This window comes from Meleagris gallopavo, chromosome 6 (assembly GCF_000146605.3).
Source record: "Meleagris gallopavo isolate NT-WF06-2002-E0010 breed Aviagen turkey brand Nicholas breeding stock chromosome 6, Turkey_5.1, whole genome shotgun sequence".
NCBI classification, from domain to species: domain Eukaryota; kingdom Metazoa; phylum Chordata; class Aves; order Galliformes; family Phasianidae; genus Meleagris; species Meleagris gallopavo.
This window is the reverse complement of record NC_015016.2, coordinates 26576759-26599749: the sequence shown is the minus strand read 5'-3', so window position 1 is coordinate 26599749 and position 22991 is coordinate 26576759. Positions and strand designations below refer to the sequence as shown.

Sequence of the window (22991 nt, the reverse complement as noted above, 5' to 3'; positions counted from 1 at the left end):
ACAGAGAATCACTGGTCCCAGTAAATTTCTTGAGCCTGAGTTAAACTCTTCTTGAATCTATTTTATTCAAACAACTGAAAAGGATAAAATTATAAACGTGAAACTTAGGAAAGATATTGATGTATGTAAATTTCTTTTACAAGCCCTGCTCAGCTCTTTAAAGAATAGCCATAGAGCTATTTGCACATCTCTGGATAGTAGAGGAAATTTGCTGACAGTTCCAGTAAAGAGAAGGATGTAGTAGTATGGCCAGATCTATTTGATAAGTAAAGACTTACCCTTGATTTTTGAAGTATTTGGTTATATATATTTTACTAACCATCTGAAAGTTAGGCATTTGTGTTCTGTATATAATCTACATTCCTCATAGAGACATGTTGTGAATATATTTTAATCATTACGTAATTTCTTTATCGATAGCACTGTTTGTAAGTCATTGGTGAATTTTTCATGAACAGAAATTTGAGCGTCAGACTCTGGGTCTGAAAGAAGCAAAACACTTTCAAGAAAACATTGGCATGCCAGAAATTAACTAGCTAACCTATATGCATTCTGCGGTATTACATTGACCCTCATAGGACTGCAATTATCTGTATAATTGAAAAGTTACTTTTGATTTATGTGACTGTGTCTAAAGTAAGAGGAAAATACACTGCAAAGTAAATTTGAAATTGTACCTTTGCACAAAAGTTTGCAGAGTTGTAAAAAGTTTGCAAGACAGGCATTTCTAAAGGTACCTTATAGTTCAACCAGTGTAAGAGTAATTAAAAAAAAGATTTTGGTATAAATAGTTTAAATAAACTTCATTACTTTTTTATATGAAATTTTTATGTTACTTGAATATTATGTCTCCCAAGTTGATTGATATTAGTCATTACAAAAGTCTAGTTTATGTTGCCATTGATAGTAGATAGAAAAATGCTGTTTCAAATGAAAAAAAAAAAAAACAAAGCAAGGCATTAGGTTAAATATTAATTTGAATGTCTGCAATAATGGGTACATATGCTATTTAAGGAAGTCATTATTCCACTGTGTAGTCAACAAGAGCATCGATTAGAATTAATTCACTACGAAAAGTCTCCAATCATTTTTAACATAAGTTTTTCCTCTTTAGCAGTACCCTGAAGCTTGTCTTTTTCGTGGTCAATTTAGCAACAAATTTGCAATTAATCATTTGTTGATTGCAATGAATGGTCTGTCGATAATATGCAGCTTACATTGCTAAAAGGGTTATACAAGAGCTTTATTGTTTTCCTTTTGTCTTGGGAACACTTTGTCTAGCTGTGTTTCCTAGAATGGATTTTGAATAGATGTTTTGAAGTAACGCATGCCAGTTTTAAAGAGACACCACGGACTGCTCTGAGAGTATTAATCAAGATATGCCCTAACTTTCTTCTGGCATTACAGTATTTGGACATCTGTTCTGACTCCTTAGATGTGAAGTAGGACACATTGGCATAAATGAAGGCTTTCATTATCTTAAATGTCATAACATTTGTTTGAATTACTTTGTGTAGATTTTAAATGCTGAAATTGTAATCTTGGTTTTTTATAGATTTCATTGTCCTTTCAAAAGACTATAAAAATGGAAGCCTTCTAAAAATTTCATCCATAATTCAGAAAGCATAATTTACAATTTGTGCAATAACAGTGGAATTGCTGTAGATGATACTTTAGTAATTTTCCACGATGTAAGTATTTTTACTGAAAGAAATTTAAGGGCAAAAAGTGACTCCAGAAACAGGAGGTTGTTTTTGTTTCGGGGTTGGTTTTTTGTTTGTTTGTTTTGTTGTTCATAGACACTATATAACTTCAAGCTGTTATGAAATACCCCTTAGAAATATGTTGACATGGATTTATCCCTTGGCACTTACCCCATGGCAGCTAGAACTGCAAATTTCATTTCATTCAAAAGAAATATATTTTATATTTCAAGTTATCCTTCAAAGAGTGCCCCAATGTCTATTACATGCATCTGGATGAAAGATGACTTTCATGAACAGAATGTTCTTCACTGAAACTAGGAAAAAAAAATGTTTGGAAAGGTTTGGATTGCATTGGTCTTCAGTTTTATTGGTTTTCTTTGTTCAGTAGCAAAACCAAACACAATTAAAACTAGGATTTAACTAATTTATATTATCCTTACTAATGTTAGTGTTATGTGGAATAGTTACAATTAAAATGTCCTACATAACTTCTGATGTCATATGGATGTGATATTTATGCTTGTGTAAAAGTTAATATTGATTACGTTTGTCTTTGCTAAAATTACAAGGATTACTTGCAAACATTTGTCATGACAAGTGCATACTTACTGTGCAGCAAATTTGGGAATACTAGCTTGTCATCTTCTATTGATTACATCATTTGACTAACTGAGTGAAGAACACTTTACAAACAGGTGCTCTTTGATTTGAAAATTTATAAAAGTCTAGGAGTAGCTTTTAACCCAAAGTTGAAGGGTGATTAAACCATGTCTTCATGTAGAGCAAGAATTTATTTAGAATTTCTGGCTCGTTAAGCAGATTGAATTATTGTTATGCCCCAGTCCCACAACAAGAATCTTTGTGTCCCAGAAGATCCTTCTGGTGAGCCCAGAAACAAAGGCCAATAATGCTGTGAGTCCTTGGGACATTCTATTATTCTATGATTCTATTCTGTGAAAAGAAAGGTAGTTTAACATCTGAAACAGATGTGCAGAAAACTATCTGTCCTGGAGTTCATAGAAACTGGCTCATTCAGATTCTTTGCTATGAAGTATGATGGATCTGACTTTCAGCATGGCAGTCTCCTGAACTGATCTTCACGACCTGAAATGACCATGTCTGCAGATTTTCAACATGGCAAAGTTTTCTGTTCGTGTTCAAACTGCGGTATACATCCAAATAGAAGTGGTTTGTTATTTCTGCATATATATACCTAGCTCACATATGGTTGCATATTCCGTGGCTTGTTTCAGACTGGATACTGGCTTCAGAGAAGAAAGAATCAAGAGTTTCTTGCCTCACTCTGTGTCTGCACTACAGCTTGCTGCACTGCTAGCTTGATAGTGCAATGCTTGGGGAATAACTGTGAACTAGATCATTATTTTGTGGAATTGTACCCCCAGTATTTAGGATAAACAACTTAGCTTGTTGGACAACCTCATCTGTGTTGTAAATTCTTAATACATGGGATGTGTGCAGAGAGTTTTTAAACAGATGTGGAATCCTCCTAAATAATTAGAGGTTGAGAATGGGATGCTAGAATAATGGTATGTTGGAATAACATATTCCGTGAAAAAAGCTACTGTGAAAGCCATAAGTTGCTAAACAACCATGAGCCTGTTCCAGATGGTTAAGCAAAAAGCATTAAGCAAGTGCGTGCTCTGAGGGGGATATTTTCTGACTAGAAAACATGAAGTATTTCTCAGCTCAACTCATCATACACTTCTCTAAGCTTTTTTCACCGATCTTGTAATCTTGGTTCTATGACACGTAAGAGGCAGTAATGGCATGTCTTTAGCACTCCATGCAGGACCAGCGCAGAAGTTCTGAAGTAATGTAGGTTGAAAATTCTGTATGTATGAGATGAAAGTAAAAGGCTTTAGTGCAGTTTCTGAGTTTTTAACTACATCAAAAACTTTTTAAAATTTTGGTATGAGATTGTGTGTATAATAGTGAAGTAATATTGCACAAGGCAATAGTACAATATAGACCTGATAGTTAATAAAGCTACTAGGTGTTTTTAAGGTTCAAAAAAGCATTGAATTTATAAGCCGCAGTTTGTTGGAATACAGGATCTTGTTATTCATACTAAATATATTTTTCAACTGCTAAACAGTCATTAAAATGACTTCTAATTCCATTCACTTCCTCCTGAACGGGAGTTGTGATGAGGAGGGGTTTGGCCTCTTCTCCCAGGCAATAAACAGGACCCAAGGAAATGGCCACAAGTTGTACCAGAGGAGTTTAGACATAAGGAAAAACTTTTTCTCTCAGAGAGTGGTCAGGCACTGGAATGGCCTGCCCAGGGAGGTGATGAAGTCACTTTCCTTGGCAGTGTTCTAGAGGCATCTGGATGAGGTGCTATGAGATATGGTTTAGTGGCCTGTGGTTGCAGTGGTAATGGGAGGAAGGTTGGACTAGATGATCTTGTAGGCCCTTTCCAACCTTGTGATTCTATGATTCTGTGATTTTTTAAATCTAATTTGTAATTCAGATAGGCATTACTGCAGAGTTTAGGTGTTATTTTACTTGAAAGCAATTTGATATCAAACACTGTTTATAACTATGTTGTGGGATCACGGGCATATTTCAGGGAATATAAACATTTGTTGTCCACGGAATTGTTGGTCATTGCCATGCAGTGTGTGATTTGGTTTCGCACTCCAGAAGAGTCTGACCTCTTGTGCTGTGTATGAAGATGAGCATATGTTCATATTTAAAGTTACAAATTTCAGTAACAGTAAAAGCAGTGTCTAATCTTTTAGGGCCTAATATTTAAATAAATAGTTTACTTTCATTTTATTTGTGCAGTGCCCTTGTCCATACTCAAAGGTATGTATTGTCCTCCTGGTGGGCAATCTTGGAATTCACCAGCTTAGATTTACCTCACATTGATCTAACTCATAATTTCTGGAGTATCCATAGGTTTTCAGATATTTTCAAACTACCTGTTAAACACTCTTATTTTAGTTTGATACAAACCCATTTCTTACATTTTCTCTAAGAACTCAGTTTGCTACAAGGCAATCTAGCTCTTTTCCATTAGCTCTAAGCACTAGGAGAATGAAACTAAGGATATAGGTACTTCCATTAGATTCTTTCACTTCATAGCCTGAAGTTCTTCAACTTCATAGCCTGAAGTTCTCAAAGACTATGCATATATCTAACACCCTTAAATCATTCAATAACAGAATGGTAGGGGTTGGAGTGGAACTCTGGAGATCATCTAGTCCAACTCCCCTGAAAACAATAACCAACAACAAAATGGAGAAGACTGCAAAAGTAAAAAAATGTAATGCAATAAGAAAAAGTAAATAAGGAAATCTCAAAATCTTTCCAAGCAAGAAGCTTGACAGAGATGAAGAACACTTTAATATGAAATTCAGAGTTATGAGAAAAGGAAAAAAAAAAAACTGTGTCTGATATTGGAGAGGGTCAGAGAAGTGCCATGAAGATGATTAGAGGGCTGGAGTACCTCTCCTATGAAGAAAGGTTGAGGGATCTGAGGTTGTTTAACATAGAGAAGAGGTAGCTCTGGGGATTCTTTATTACAACCTTCCAGTAGTTGAAGGGAGCTTATGTGAGGAAATGTAGTTTTGATGTTAGTTAGAAATTCTTTTCTCTGAGAGTAATGAGACAATGGAGTGGATTGTGCAAAGAAGCTGCAGATGCCCCAACCCTGGAGGTGTTCAAGGCTTGGTTGGATGGGGTCCTAGGCAGCCTGATCTAGGATGGCAACCTTTTCCATGGCAGAGTAGTTGAAATCAGATGATCTTTAAGGTCCTTCCATTCCAACCCAAGCCATTCTATGATTTTCCATATGAAAAAAAAAAGGTTATATAAAAGATGTGACAGAGAGGATCCTAAATGTTTGTTGTAAATCAAAAGCGAGACTATCTGTAGCTAAATAATCTAACATCTAGCCCTAATTTATGAGTATGTTGTTTACTTTTTGTATAAACTAATATTTGTTCGATAAGGAAGATAATAAATAATATTCTTATGCAAAAATTTAAATTTCAAATTGAAAACATAATGAATGAGGAAAACAGTGACCTTTTTCAATTAAAAGAAAAATATTCTTTCAGAGCGTAAATCAAGGAGAGATGTGAAAGTAGTTTGCATATTTCTTATAAAATTAAATATCTGCTATGGAAACAAATGAATAATATAAATATGTATTAAAATAATAAGGTTCTGTTGCCAAGGCTTGACTAATAAGTTATGGGAAGTTGCCAAGAAGTCAGGTGAACATTTATAATTTGATCCCTATCAAGCAAATGAGCGTATAAAGTAGACGGAGATACAAGATTTGTCTTGGGCTCCAGTGAAGATTTCAGAAGCCTGCTTAAACTATTCAAAGCTTCATAACATTAAGAAGCTAGATGTGCTGAGCTTCTTGTATGAGTAATACCAAACGATTTCTAAAAGATGAGTCAAATTGGAAATTCATCTACATACCTTTAGGAAGAACTTCTCCAAAGAGCTTTTTTCTTACCATTGATCACATTAGGAAAATAAAAGAGTTCACTCTTCCAGTTTAGGCACTTAATTTAAAGGCCTAAATTTAGCATCTGACAATAGTACTCTAATGACAACCTAATTGAAGCTCAAGATGAAAATTCCCAAAAAAGATGTATACATATTAATTTAGGACGGTGATTAAAAACTATAAATAAATTGAGTTTAAAAATTCCAGGAAGCATACAAGCAACTATTCTTTATCCCAAATATATTTTTTCTCTGTCTTAATTTTTATTGTGATGACAATAATATTTGAAAAAAAAAATTGCTTATTAGTTGATTTTTTTAGAGAACTACTTACTTTCCTCAGAATTGCTAAAATGCTGGAAATTAAATTCTAGGCATTTCTTTCAAACCAGACAGGCTCTAAGTATGAACTCTGTTTCTGTATTTTTTAAAAATACCTCTAAGCCATTTATGTTTCTGAAGAAGAGCTACAATAACAACCATTTTCAGTGCACTGTATTAATTATATTGACTTTCAGTCTGAGTTGTGACCTTGATTGTTTTATGCCCAAATTTGTGCAGAATAATTTGGGACAATTTCAATGTAGTTCTTTGTCAGCAGTCATGAGAACGTGTACTAAAAGTTTACCACAGAGATCTTTTTAATACACAAGATATTTCATATACTCTCTATATGGTTATGTTGGATAATTGCCATATGGCCACTTTTCTTCTCTTTTTAGTACCCATATAAACACTAGCATGGATGTAGAAAAACTATTCTCTAGTTACAACAAATGAAGGATCATCAGATATAAAGAAAGGAAAATATGCTCTGTAACATACCATCAGCAGAGCTCCTGTTAAAGGTTGCATGCATCATCGAGACTTGGGGAACTATTTATTTTAGTCATCCAGTCTTTGAATAACCTTACATGTCTTATTTCTCAGTTTTCTTAGACTGTCCTAGAATTTGGTGGTGACTTAAGAAACAGAGGCATAGAAATCTCCTCAAATAAAGTTCTTTAGATACTACTAAGACTTGTCATGTAAAACTGGGCCCTGAACTTGCCCTGCATGGTTGGGACACCTAGTCGCTCTGAATTAAATGATGATTTGCTGTAGTAAATTCTGATGAGACAATCTGTGTACATGCTCACTATTTGTATGCTATAGATTTATACATTAACAGAACTTTTTTTTTTCTTTCCACGAAAGCATCTTTTTATGTAAAATGGATTTCAGTTTGTACGAAGCATTTCTATTACCAAATGGTATATATTTAACATCATGAGAGATTTTGCTTCAAAAGAAAAGGAAGAGGGGATGTGCTTACATTTGAAGGCCTGCTTCAAATATTTCATTACAGTTTCTAGATAAACCATCTTCTAGTCCCTTGCCATAATTTATAAATACTGTGCTTACTCATGTTTCATCCTAGTTTTAGAGATATTACCTCTTTAAATGAGTATTTTAAATGTGAGCTGTCACTTGACTTAGTAATACATGTTCAGCTGAAATGTATTTAAATATGACCATCAGAGGGCTGCCTGTCAAGAATATCACTGACAAATGGATCGCATTATTTTGACAGTTACTGTATTTTTCTTAGAAAACCAGAAACGTGATTTTTTTTTTTTTCTCAGATTTTAGTTTAGTTTTTGGTTAGCTGTATTACAATGAGCTTGAAAGCTCTTCTTTACGAACATCTTCCTGAATATTACCTTCCTCAGATATATAGGCGCAGAATATCACTAGAAACAGATATTTCAGCAGAAAATAGTATATGGATTTTTATTTTTTTTCTCAATACCTTTTACTTGGTGTCTCAGGTTAATGCGTGTAGTTTATTTAAAAGTATCTCACTGCCAAACACAAAGCAATGATATCTCTATTCAAGCAAGGCTGGACCTGAAGCATTTAGGATACCTTTCTGAAGACTTGGGTAATTTTATATTCCAGTATTATACTGGTACTACTTGCTCATCTAAGATTTATTATGAGGTGAGAAATATTAAAAACAAAGAATGTATTTATGTATATGTAGATTTATATTTGCATGCATGTGCAGAAAATGGAATAGGCAATCAAAAGGGCATTTGTTTAGAAAATCATTTTTATTCTTAAGCCTCTGTAACAAATTTTTTTAATCTCTTTTCAGTGATATTTTTTGTACTTCTATACTATTTCACATTAATAGTTGGTATGAGCTAACTGGTTGTTCAGGTTAGATTTGCATTCTGATCCAAAAATTACAGGTTACTGAATTATCTTTTAAGCTTCCTAGCCCTGTGGATGCATTAAACCTTAATTAAAGAGGAATCTTAGGAAAAATAATCAGACCATTTATATCCAAGGAAGGTGCACATTGGTCATTTGTTTGTTCACCAGCATAAAAATTATTATTTAATGGAAATTCTAATCACAGCAAGCTTATAGACAGACGTATATTAAATGTATTAATCTTTCTATAAGGTTATTCACAATGTATAAGGTTACTCCTCTGAAAAGACTGCTTCAGATTGCTTTCCGGTAATGCTAATACCCATTAAAAAGATGAATATATATGTGTGTAAGTCAATCATAAGGTATTAAAGAGGTGTAGCAACTTAAGCTTCTTTTCTTCTTGGCAGGTCACTTTGAGAAATGTCCTATTCAATTAAAATATTTTTTCCATTTCCTAGGAGTAGATTCAGATATGCTCTGTCTGTTCTCTATCTTATCTTCACTGTCAGGATTTAAAACAAACCTGAGTGAGATATAAGATGGATAGTCCAGCTACTTCAGATTCTGAACAGTTTCATATTAGAGGTGTGTATATGTGTATATGTTTGTGTGTTAGCCACACATATGTTCAGGCCGAATCTCTAGGAGATACAAAAGTGTTTTTTTTTTAAAGAATATGTTTATAAGTTAGTAGAATTTAAACCATCATGTTCCTTATTGCTTATATGATTTTTAATCTCTATTTTCACAATGCTGTGATAGTCACCCAAAGTTACCTAAAATAAAAAGAAACAATGCAAAGAGAATAAGGTGTTATGTTTTGTTGTTGGTTTTGTTTTGTTTTTTCTTTTTTCCAGATTAGTTTGGTAGTACTGTGAATTGAAAGGTCTGAGAAATTATCATCATCTAGGCTACAGTCATTTATGGCATAAAGCATGTGGCATGGCATAAATGACTATGACATTATTGTGTATCTTAAAAAAGAAATGAAATACTTCAGAATAATTGCATGCAAGTCAAATATTCATATAGTCTCAGGAATACAAAATTTTCCAATTAATTACTTAGTTCTGTTTCTAAATGCTGGGTAGACAGTATTACTTTTTGTACCAACATTGATTTTTATGTGAGAATTGTTCTGGAAAATCTCTCCATCATGGACGTTCATTGCAACATATTGCAATGCTTTAGGTATAAGATGAGCTTAGTGACTGAGGCATGGATGTAGAGAAAGATGTTACCTTCACATTACAGTGACTGTATAAAACTTTCTTTCTCCTTTAACCTTGCTACAGGCCTGACAGTTTATTAATAATAAAGCTCTTGAGAAATTTAGTTATGTTTATGTGCATGTATGATGTGCTACAGTTTAAAAACAGAAAATATTTAGATTCAAGTGCAGTTCTTCTGCAAAACAGTATTTCAAGCTAGCATAAATTCCTTAATAAAACTTAATAAATAACACTCATAGATGATATTAATTGTACACCACTATCTGATGGTCAAATGACCTTGCTAAAAAAACTTGTTCACTTGTTACTTTACTAGGCAACATCATAAAGCCTGTGAATTTGCTTTACTGACTCCTGAATTTTCATTTTTAAATCAATTTTATTATCAAATACAAAAATCAACTATCAATTTGACACAATATCAGGTACCAGGAAAGGTCAGTATATCATGGTGTCATCACATAAACAATATTTGGCTTATCATTCATGTGGATATTACTTTGTTTTTCAGTGTAGGTAATTAGGTGAATTTAATACCATTCATGACACAAAGAGATTGTTTATTGGTCCAACAGTTATACGCCCTGAGGCATACAGGCTGGTTGCCTCTTTTTGAAATGGTTGAAGTCTGCTAAAATTAATCCTATTTCAACTGTAGCATGAACAGCTATCAAGGAGGGACCTGCTCTTCTCATTCAGAAATACAAAACTTGTAATGGTTGTTCCTCAGGATTCAGGAATGGCGTCTGCATCAGCTGCAGGTAATTCCTGCAGCTCTAAGGGTAGAGAACTTGCATTCCTACCCACTCCAAAGCTACTTATTTAATTGTTAGAGTTGTTCTTCATTTATTCTAGTCCATATGCTGCTATCTAAGCAAATGAAAGGTAACAACATTAGAAAAACCAGAAAAATTAGGTGTTGTCTTTTTTTTTTCCTTTTCTTTTTTTTTTTTTTAAATAACACTCCTTTCTGAAAAAAAGGGTTACGTGGTTAGCATGCAACTACTCTGGACTGGCTTCAGATTATCCTAAGGCAGGCCTGGAGTTGTGGTTGGAAAGTCCTTGTCTATGTAATTTAAGGCCTCTGCATGTTGGATTTGAGGGCTTAGCAGTTCAGCAGCTTAAACCTAAGAAAACCTTAGCAGTTCCCCCACTTCCAAGCTTATCTATGTGTAGTTAATACTCTGCTCTACAGTCTATCAACACAGTCATAGCTTTTCAGCAGGTTTGTAAGGAATTGTTATGACATGTGTTTATCTTGTGTTGGCTCCTTCAAAATTAACTTTGTGTGTTACTTATTTGTAACCTCTCAGCTCATTAAGTTAGTTGATCTACTTTGGAGTCAGAAAATATTCAGGGAGGGGAAATTTCAATCAAATCAACCTTGCATAGAAACAACTGCCTGTTTGCCATCTGCAGTGGGCATTGATCCCTAGCTTGTTTATGCCTAGTATTTGTTATGCGTGAGTAAGCACATTAGCCTTTTTATTTCATTCATTAGACAGTTAGTCCTTGATTAGTGTTTCTTAGTTTCTGTCATATAAGCTACTACTCCTTTATTCGTTTTGTCTTGAGTCTGCCTTTTTTTTTTACTTCAACACAGAAAATTAAGTTAACCACAAGAGTAGTCCTTCTGTATACAACTGGCAAACCACTGTACTTTTCTAATGTTGGCACATATAATGTGAGATAAAGTATGAATGCTGAGCCTTTCTAAAGTTAACATAGTTATCATTTTAGTTCAGTTGATAGGCTTTGTTTAGAAGAGTAACGTCTAGAGCTTTACTGGCAGCTTTATTTTATCCATCTTCAAGAACTGTGGGATCACCTGAATATTTGTGGATGGATATTTTCCTCATAAAATTGCATTGTACATAAAAATAAATCTGAAGTAGTGACAAGTACACTTTGAGAATATTGCACTGAAAGTTGCAACTGAAAGTTGATAGTTAGATGACAACACAGAAAAATCAGGCAATAGATGAACATAAAATTCAGTCAGTAGGGCTTTTTACTCTCATTTCCTTGTGGGACAGTAAAACATAAACATTAAATGGCATTTCTGTTCACAAATACGATAGAAAAATAAGTAAGCAGATGTTCCTAAGGATGAAAACTTAGAAACTACATAATTAGAGTATAAATTGACTATTTCAATTTACATTTAGTGATGCCACTAAGTGATTTTACTTAAGCGATCACTTTTACTTAAGTGATCACAAGTCATATTTCTGAAGAATTCTATACAGTGCTACATCCTTAGGTAATCAGAGTGTATGTAAAATATTATTTCCTATTTATTACCTTTTATTTATCATATAAGAAAGTTACATCAGTGAGCAATTGTATGTAATTTGTATGTAATAATGATCTCTGCAGTTTACCTTGTTTAAAATTCTAATTAAAAAGAAGTATTTTTGTCAATATTGTAGCCATGCTTGATATAAGTGATACTATACATCTGCACTAAATATTTGTTTGCTTATTTGAGGTTAAACTGAAGATGAATGGTTTAAATAAAAAGTATTTAAAACAATATTTTAATCAGCAACAAGATAAAATTTAAGTAAAGTATTTCATTTTCTTTTTTCCACCAAAAGTTAATTCCGATTGTTTGAAAATCATTTAAAATGTTACTAGATAAGTCTGAAGGCTTCATATTGAATTTGATACTTTTCTCTAATTCTCAGTTTTTATATTTCTATAATCTTTTAAGTTGTTTCTCATCCATGATATTCGATTATAGTGAAAAATTTATATGTGGTTTTTGTCGAACTGTATTTACATGGAAACTAGAATTCATTTAAAATCATTGTATTGCTCATATATTCTCATATATGCAGTATTTTAAGACATACTTGTGAAAACAATCCAATGTTTACTATCTCTTACAAGACTGTAGAGTTGGTGGGTTTCATATTCTCATGACTGATTTCATAGAATCATAGAATCACTAAGCAAAATAAATATTTCATAGCTGTACTGAAAAAAACATTATTTTTGTACTTTCAAATGAGATGCATAAATGCTGGGAAAAATGATTCTAGCATGTCAGCAACTTCCACTACCACAATTATTTGATTACCTTTAAAATGTTGTACACCTATGTATTTTATTGTGGAATTTCATTTCTAATTCATATTTGATTCTACTTTAGCATCATTTACTATTTTTTTAAACACTCTAATAATATATATAATATATACTTAATTAACAAGATTCTTTTTTTGTGCAAAAAATCTGTCTTCCCCCCATCATTTCAATGCAATAAAAGATATATTATCATTTATTTCCATTTTCTACAAAATCCTGTAGAAAGCTACTGAATGCTCGTATGCAAATGTCAAACTGTATACGTTTAATCTATTAAAACTATCACTCAGCCGTACTAGAGCTTCATATACTTTATTTAGCATTCCAACAACAGCAATAAAAACAAAAGGAAAGATCAGTGAAGAGCACTGTTGTGAATCTTCTGTGGATCTGGATGATATTTGCTATAAAGAAATTAAAGACCCTTTCAGTAAACATAGCTATCATGTCTGATTTGTAAAAGTGGAGAATGTAATAAGTGTAGTGAACTGATTATTTTCATAGAGATCCCTTCCTTGGAGCAATGTACCTGTAAAGTGGACAGAATATTGCTGTTGTTGAAAATGATACACAGTAAAACACCTCACAAACAGTATGCCTTGATTACAGTTTTGGTCTTTGTTTTGTAATTTTTCTTTCATGATAGACTTACAGTTCTCTTTTTCTTGTTAGGATGCTTCAATTGCCCATAGATTCCACATCATGAGAGAAAAACATCCAGAGAAGTTCAACAGTAGGTAAGAATTTCAAATTGCTTACATGTGAAAAGATTATTTCTATGTCTTTGAGATATGTTCTGTAAGGAGTTAAATCTTGAACAGCCTTTAAAATATTGATTCTCATAAAAGAGAGGAAATCAGTGCATTTTGTATTAAGTATATGCTCGCAGACTGCTGGTAGCGTAACTGTTTTATATCTGGTATTTCAACTGCAATGAATAGGATTATAAATAAACTGTTCTCACATGCAAAATGTTTGACTTGTAAGACTAGCATGGACAAGATGATGCATTGTGGTATCTGAGGATCTCTGAATTGACACTTTGCCATTAGGCACTGAAGAACACTTATTAGACAGCTGCAGATGGTGGTCCTTATGTTTCATTCCCACACGCACACTGGTACATTGACAGGAGGCTCTTCCACATATACTCTTAGTAAGGGCAAGTGAATGCCATTTTACACATACATGCTTTTATCATTAAACAGCTTTGGATATATAAAAAAGTCAGGAATGAGACTTTGCATCTGTTCCTTGTTGCTTTTTAAATTTAGAATTTATCTCTGAGCTTTTCTGGATATTAAAAATGTGTTACAACGTGTACTTCAAAATCACCTTCTTTCAATATCTGGTTTGTTGAGTAGATAATATTCATCATGCAGAGCTTATGTTTGTCTCTTTCTATTTAGGTAATTTAGCACATCACTTGTTATGGGAAAAAGCAACATTTCAGAAACTTTAATTAAGATTTAAAGGTGCATGGGAAGAGGAAATTAAGATATGAAGTTCTTAGGGATATAATGGGAATATCTAGGAATAATCATTGAAACAAATGTTCTGTCATACCTACAGATTTTTTTTTTTAATTTCCATCAGGGTCAACTGGAAGATCTAATGTAGAGGCCAATCTTCATAGATGTTACGATCATAAAATATTTTGTTAGTACAGCCTCATTACAGTATAGACTGATGCTTGAATGTGTTTAAATATTACCTAATTTGCTGATTTCATGTTGCAAGTATAAATTTTACTCTTAACAGTCCAAGATGGGGACATTTTCCTTAAATAATCATCTCTGCAATTATGTACTAGTATCTATGCAATGTTATACAAGAACTCAAGTATATGCTTCTCTTTGAGCTCCACAGTAAACACTTAAATTATATTACCTCCTCTTCCTGCCTCCTGTGCTTTTCATTTTGTAAGAGTTATACTATGAAAAGATTTTAACTTAAGTCTGATCTGCACATCCAAATCTATTAGTCATTCAGTCATTCACTAAGACGAGAGATATTGGACATTTAGCAAATGCAGATATTCTAGGCCCTGAAGATGAAGCTAGTTTATCAGTGGTCTTTCTGCATATTTTCAGCAGCTGGCAATTATGATTTATAAAAAGCTCAGCTAATAACATGAGTTTCAGATCAGATTTCATGTCACAATAAATCATGTGCCATTAATCTGCTAGCAGACTCACCTTGAAATTCATCTATATTTTAAGGAACCTGATGTTTCTAGCACTATCTTAAGGAAATTAACTACAAAAATATGTAGTTGGGAGCCTCCATGTTTCAATACTGTGGTATTGAAAGAACTTGAAAAAAGTAATAATTAAAGACTGCGTTTCTAAAAAATAATGTAAAGATTTGGTCAAAGTATTGTAACAGAACTTGTTTTTTTTAAAGGTTACTGCAGATTTCTATTACTGTTGAATATTCCAAATGCTGTTTGTTCATAAACATGTAAGTTGCTCCAAAAGTAGTGCCTCCTATTTATATCCATGGAAACTACAACATTTGCAAAGAGCAGAATAACTGCTTAAATGAGCAAATTCTCAACTACAAAACACTATTTTTCAACATCAGCACCACCATTTGCTATGCATTTTTGCAAATGGTGAATAAGAGCCTGCATGCTGCATATGTAAAAATTTGTACCAGCAGAGGCGATCATTGCTGATATTTATCACTTACTGCCTCGCTGTGCTCACATACACTGTTTGGTCTCCATAAATATTCAAGGAAGCATCAGTGAATATTAATGGGTGCCATTTTTTCCACATGGACGAATTCAGTGCCACACCTTTGCTTTGTGTGCACTTCCATGTTGGTCACATTTCTGTCAGACTGTTCTTCTGCTGCCATCTGTCACATGGCAACAGAATGTAGTAGAATATTGCCAGGAAGGTTCAACCTCTGCTGCCATACCACCAATATTCACCTCTGACATCATGGGCCAACATAATAAAACAGGAGGCATTACTTTCAGAGCAGCCCTCGTAATTTGTTTCTGCTTGTAGCAAAACTCCACAATATGTTATAGCAGCATTTTCCTGCAGTGCGTGAAAATGAAAACATTTTATATATATTAGACAAAATGCATTTTATCGCTTTTTTCATCATTGCGGATTTTCCTGTACATTCTTAATGATTTAGGATCAGCAAGTCAATCCCAAGTCAGATTTGTAGCCTACTACATGGTTAATAGCACTTATTCATTTCAGAATCCTGCACTGTCACATGTGAATTTGTTTTTTCTTCATGCTTGATTTTCCAAAGCTTTGTGGTCCTACTGTTATCAGTTTTGTAAAGCAGATCCTTATACTGAGGTTCTACTTTGAGAAGGACTATATGAAAAGTTTCCTCACCATAAAGAAACTCTGAATTTATGCTATGTGCAGGGATCTTCTAAAATACACAGGTGTTGTATTTGATTCTTTTATGTGAATTAGATTAAGTTTGTAGTTGGAGAATCATCTGCCTTAAATTGTGGCAATGATAATCCTTAAAGTGCTATGACATTCCTTGACACACTGACACCACGTTGCCTGTGTAATTAGAGCATACCATTATGGAAACTTCTGACATGCTGCATATATGAAAGCAGAATCTTTCTACATTTGTTTACCTTTTCAGAATGAAGATGAGAACAAATCACAAGGCTTAGAAGGACTTTTTAATTATTACTCACTGATTATGTAGAATGTTTTGGAAGCAGGTATCTACTTAAGAACACTGGCATGTTTTAAAACTGTGCAGTGCTCCTAGGTTTCGGACACAAAGACTTAGTACTGACTCATTAAATAAGGTGTGGATTTCTGCACTAGAGATCCATGGATGTACAGGTCTTTGAAAAAGTCTCAGATTAAGTATATGTAAATATTCATGAATTTAAAATCCATATTATGTTTTGTTTCTTAAATCTTTGAATGGCTTAGAAGTTCCCTGTGCCATTTCAGTGCACCTGTGCAACTCCTGTTTGTTCCTGATTGTTATTAAAGTAAAATGATGTGCCTTTGTCAAATAGTTTTTTTCTGTTCCGAATTTCACTGAAAAACTGTTAGTAAATGTCTTAGTTATTAGTTAGTTATTTAGTTAAAAATATTATCCTTGTAAGCTGTAATTTAGAATGGCTCCATACGATTTTACAAATAAAGCTCAGTGTAAGTGTCTTACAATATTTGTAAAATATTCATTATTATGAAAATGGATCTGAAGGAAGAAAGTGTTTCTTTTGGTGATGATCAAATAAAAAATAATGAAGGTGGGAATACAGCAGCTTCCTCACATCTGTCAAAAAAAAAATCCTAATAAGCCTTTTCAAATAACTGTATCTTATGATCATAAACACACATTATCAGAAACCTGCACTAGTATTACACTGATTTAAATGCGTCCATAGAAAAAAAAAAATCTTAGCTGTCATTGCACCTACTCTGCAGGTCTAAAGTGCAGAGAAGTCTGTATAAGATAACAGGGTTTACTTCCTGGTATCTGCTGCTTAGGAATAGGGTCAGATTCCCTACTTTCAGCGTAGAATAGCTGTGTTAACCTCAGGGGGAAGAAAACTTGCAAAAGACAGCATTTCAAGTAACAGTATCATTAAAGTAGGACATACTGTTGAAATAAGGATTCAGTTAGGCCAAAATGCCCTGCAGGGAGATCTGTGTAAACGTCACAGACTCAGTGCTGGGAATAACAGATGTATGAGTTGTGTGACTAGAATATACACATGGAAACAAGGAAAACATTCAGCAAAATATCATTCAAGTTCACAGTAACTATTCTAAAATACTACAATATAATGCTAATTTGATTCCCTGGCATTGAGTAGCGTACAAGGTATTTCTTATTCTCTGTAAACTGAAGTAGGATTTATAAATTGCATTTACAGTTTTAAGGATATTATCTTTGAGATTTTCAAGCATCAGTCATTTTTTCTCTTTTATGAAGAGAAAATCTGTATGCAGAAAAGGTTCCTATCCCTAATAACTCAATTTGTATCATGTTCTTGACCATGTACTTCTGAGATTCCCTTTCAACTTTGTTTAGTTATTTAATCTGGAAAGGCCACTTAAAGTAAAGATGGAGGAAATGGAAGGTAAATGAATCTTTAGCACTTGTTCTTCCATGTGCCCCAACTAAAGTATTTCACAATACTGTATAGTTATCATAGTGAAGCATCTTCCCTGACCTCAGAAAAAATAATAAAAATAAAAATAAATGTTGTGCATGTAAGGGCTGTTACTCCATTGAAAATCTGTATCTTATGATGTTTGTAAGCCAGCCAGGCAGTAAAGAAACTACAACACTTATTACTGAAAAAATGCAGTAACTCCAGTGGTGACTGAATTAAAAAAATGGTTTAACATTTCTGCTTATTTTTTTGCATAATGCAACCTCAAGTTTAAAAGTAAAGCAGTTTTGCCATGTAGTGGATAAAATTCTCAAGTATACGTAACCTCTGTGGTAAAGTTGGCTTATTTTAGCTTTAAATTGAAAAGTCAAAATGTTTCAATTTAAAAAGAACAAAATTATTTTGATATTTTCATTATTCTTCCAGTTTTTCAGCTTAAGTGATGTAGTCTCTTGGACTGAACCACTAGTACATATTTAGAGTGAATAAACTAATCATCAGCTCACAGTTTCTAACTTGAATTGCAGATATTTCAGTCTATTTCCTTCAACCTCTCCTCCCTTCCTCATTGTGACATTCTCAGCTTAAAAAGAAGGCACTGGCTCCACACAGAGACCAGATTGCAGACATCTGCTACCTGCCCCATCGATTCCACAGGTTTCTTTTTGTAAAAGGATAAGACTCCAGGGAACACCACCTCTGATTTCAGACGGTATTGCTGCAGTCATAGGCATCAGAAGAAGCAACTCAAAGCAAAAATACATATGACAAAGTCTGAAATAATTTCACATGATCCAGTAGTGGTCTATAGTTACACAGCCTACTCTGCCTAGCTCTTGCTTATAATATTTATAGACAGGAAGAGAAAAGAAGAAAAAAAAAGTGAAGAAGAATCAACATGTTCTTTTGTCAAGCTTCAAATATGAAATAGTGTATCTTCAAAAAAACTACCTGCAGTGTATCATGCATGCTTGAGTTCACTGAGCTGAGATAAATCTAATAATAATTTTGATACTATTCTCTAGGACTTCACCTAGAGTTATTGAATCCTTAGTGTAAGGATTATGCAGATACCAACTCAATACAGTTTATATCTGCAAAGATACAACGGTATTATATATTTATCAGGTTTTCATAACAGCTCTAGATTCTAACACATTGCAGCTTCAGTCAACACAGTAAATTATATTAGAAATGTTTGCTTTTGTTTAGACATCCTTCTTTCATTCAAAATGTAACAGTTCACAGTATGTTCCCAGAAGATGCTTAAAGAATTATTCTGATTCAACTTACCTATGTATATTGTCTATGCAAAAATAAGCAAAAAAGGTAAAAATACAGCAACGTGCAACTCCAGTATCTGTACCTCTCTCTGATAAATGATTTCACGTTTTTGTCATTTCTCTAGATAGTGCTAAGGGGCTAAGGCCCTCATGCTTGACACACCTTTTGCTCTGCTAAATACTATTCTGTAATGGCTGTGGGGAAGGTTGCTGTGATTAAGAAACCTCAGGTTCAGATTCTTGAGGACTAGAGGCAATATAATATAAAAAATAAATTCTAAGCAGATAACTGTGCATCCCCTGTGATTTCAAAGTACATATTTGAAATTAGTGCAGTGTATCAGGCTCTATGTGTAGCAATGAATGTTTACATTTTCAGGGTGCTCAGCTATCAATTTCACTACTGCTAGACTAAAATGGATTCAGGTTTTGTACTGTTAGAACAGTAAGGACTAGCTGTTCACTGCACATGTTCATTGGAGGAGACTGTTGTGAAACACTGGTCTTTCTGCATTCCTAAAGAAATAACTGAAATAGGGACTATTAATATTATTTATATAATTAATAATACTATTAAAATTGGCAGGATATGGGAATGTTTTTATTTTAAAGATATATAATGATATTCAGTTGCTAAATACAGAGTTGCAGTAGAAATTGTGAAATAGAGTGTATGTTAAAGGGCAAAATCACTGTGTTGTCTAGAATAAAGGATTGTTCTACATGGTGCACAATGATATAAAGGAATTGGCCCAGCATGCTTTCTGTGAGTAAAAAACTGTTGATTCACAACAGGTCTATGCGTTTGCTGTAACCTAAGGTCAATAAAATCTAATTTTCTTCAACTGATGTCAGGCTGGCAAAGGATTTTATTGAAGATGTTGTTTCATTACTCAGAGCAGGTCATTGAACCTTTTCAATGGATTGAAGTGCCTGTTGAATGTTCTATACATTCTTTAATTAATTAAAAACTACTGCATTTGATTACAGTGCTTTAAATGCAAACTTCACTACATGCAAGTTAAATTTGAGTCTCTTCCACTGTATAGTCACACCGTTTGAAATAAAAAATATTCAATAATGGAATGATAGAAAAATCTTTCTCATTACTTTCATTCATAGTAAATTCATGCTTGATGAATTTTATAGAACAGAAATTCTGTAGCAAAATGGCATAACTAAAGCTTGCTATTTGTTGCTTGTTGATAGAGTATGGTTAGGATTTTTTATATTAATTAATAAAGTTATTTTCTCTGATTTTCGTGAGCAGAAGCTTAATAATTCATTGTGATTCTTGTTTTAGTAAATATGAGCAATGTAAATCTGCAGCTGATTTCAAACTTCATTTTGGATCAATTAGACTTCAAAAACCTGAAGTAAATGGCAAATCTTTACATAAATTTTATGTGGTTATATTTCATGTTCATAACAGATGCTGGGCTTCATAAACAGTTAAGCAGCAGGCTGTTCTAATATATATTGCCAAACGATCAAAACTTCCTACAAAATCCAGTCAAGTTGCTAAGTGGCCACAGTGCACTTACATATTATATTATTGACAATATCCAAGCCATTAAAAGCAATGAAATGAATTGTTAAGGAATAAATTTTACACTTCCTATTTAATAAATATAAACACATTATTGTTTAGTACAAAGAAATTAAAATTTAATCACAACATGAAAACCTTCACTCTGAACTGTGGGTGCTTTATGGGTCTTTTTTTCAATCCTTTAATTCCAGTAATTAAGCCCCTATTTTTAGAGATTGTCATTATCCAGGCATATGCTGCAACACCCACTGATAATGAGACCCCAACTATTCCTTTAGTACTGCATGGACCGATGTGATATAGAGCATATATTTTTTTACTTGCCTTGTGCCATAGGTCCCTAGAAGTTAGGACCTAAATTTGCTTCAGATTCAGATCTTAAATTTAAATACACCAAACTTCTAGTTCTACACTCTGAAGTTGCACACTGTTCTGTGTCATGTTGGAGAGACTTAGGTTACTGGAAATAAATACCAAAAAAAATTAAAAAAAAGCTGATCCCTCTAGCCCTCAACAAAACTTTAGTACTAATTTTCAAAATTTATTTTTGAATAGATTACCTGACCTAAAAAGTAATCCTTTCAACCAATGTGTCTGTCCCTGATTAAATATCCCATAGTTCTTATCTTTGCTAATTATATAACTGAAGTGATTTTAAGTACTTAATGTACCTAATAAAGAGCCTGTGCCACCATCTCCATCACTTGAGATAACATTTTCAATTTCCCTCTTTATTCTATTTGAATGCATTTTGCCTGGCTCATGTCTACGTATCATTTTCATGCAAATAATCAGACTTCTTTCTGATTTGATTTGAAGTCTTACTTCATTGCAGTAGATTACATAGTCTTTTATAAGAAATGTGCAAATCAAAAAATATTATTTCCAAATTTGCTATCATGAGCTATGATTTGCGTATATTACAAAATCAGATAAATCCTGTGGATACACATCAGGTAGAATTTGTATTGCCTTTTGTTCTATATTGTAGATTCATTAACATAAGATACATATAAGATACATTGTTCCAAAAAAAATATTTTGAATATGTTGGTTTTTTTTTTTGTATAATGTAGAACAGCATCATATAATATATGCACAATAGTTTAAGTGCATTTTTATAATTATATGAAAAATAAGTTTTAACATAATAATTTTTATAACCACATTGTTATAAATTTGGTCTTCAGGATAGTTTACTACTACTACTGTTTTGTTACATCTGATAAGAACACAATTATATAGTCAAAATGAGAAGTATTTATTTCTATATTAATTCTCATTAGAATCACTGCACCCAAATTGTATTTTAGCTTACATTTTAAAATGTTTTCTCATATTTTTTCTATTTTATTTTTATCCTTTATGTTATACTCTTATATCTCAATTATATAAATTTCAGTATCTGTGTATGTTGCTGTGTTGTGAAATCCCTACATATTTTCTTAAAAAGCACAAAAGAAATAACATCACTGGAGTAATATATTGGCCGACTTGGTGATGTAGAGGAAATGACCATTGCTTATTCTGGTGATACCGCTAGTATTTAATCCAAATTTAACAAAAAGTGAAAGGTAGTTTAAAGTCATATTGCCTACTTTTCTTTCATCACGTTTTATTAAGATATTTCTGTGCACTAGCATAGGATTGAAAGGATACTCTCTGCCTCTCTTGTAATTGTATTGCTAAATGAATGGCAACTATTGATCTACATCCGCTTTTTAAATGGGTAATTAATGCATGTTCATTTACTGTCTTACCAGTGGTGAGGACACTAATATCCTTTTCTCAACTTTTTTTTTTCTGTCATTCTCAACTTTCTTCTGAGATACAAGCAGCATGAAGCATTAAGGGACATATTTAGTGGGCGTGGTGGGGGTAGTTTGATGGTTGCACTTGATCTTAGAAGTCTTTTCCAATCTTAACGACTCTATGACTCCATAGAGTGTGGTCTCTATCGAGTGTTCTGTAATACTCCGTTTCGATTAAAATGGGCTTGGTCAATATGAGGACTTTATAGTATGTGACAGATTGTGGTCTTTGGTTCAGAGTGCCCTCTCTTCCAGATCAGAAGACCCAGGAAATCTCTCTGGGGAAACTGCAAGGTGGGAGACAAGACAGCTGAAGAAACATGTGGGGAACAATGTAGACGTTGTTTCTCCAAATCTAAGCAAACAATAATTACAGAATTCTGAATCCATTTATTGATCAGTGACTGTGAGTATGAGCTGGGTGCCTGTGGGATGTCATTACATAGGAAATGACAATAGAAAAAACGAAGGCATTAGACAA

General features: G+C 33.3%; 1 protein-coding gene across 6 annotated transcripts in view; it reads left to right on the top strand.

Moving 5' to 3' along the window:
• DGKB (diacylglycerol kinase beta) overlaps nucleotides 1-22991 on the top strand; it is a 331647-nt gene that overhangs the window by 176603 nt on the left and 132053 nt on the right. For 5 of the 6 annotated variants that reach the window (XM_010712729.3, XM_031553913.1, XM_010712725.3 and 2 more), the window contains one exon: nucleotides 13400-13464. In XM_010712729.3, the coding sequence (XP_010711031.1) occupies nucleotides 13400-13464 (65 nt within the window). Of the gene's footprint in view, nucleotides 1-13399; nucleotides 13465-14323; nucleotides 16967-22991 lie in introns of those variants that run through there. The other variant, XM_031553915.1, reaches the window with a different exon arrangement.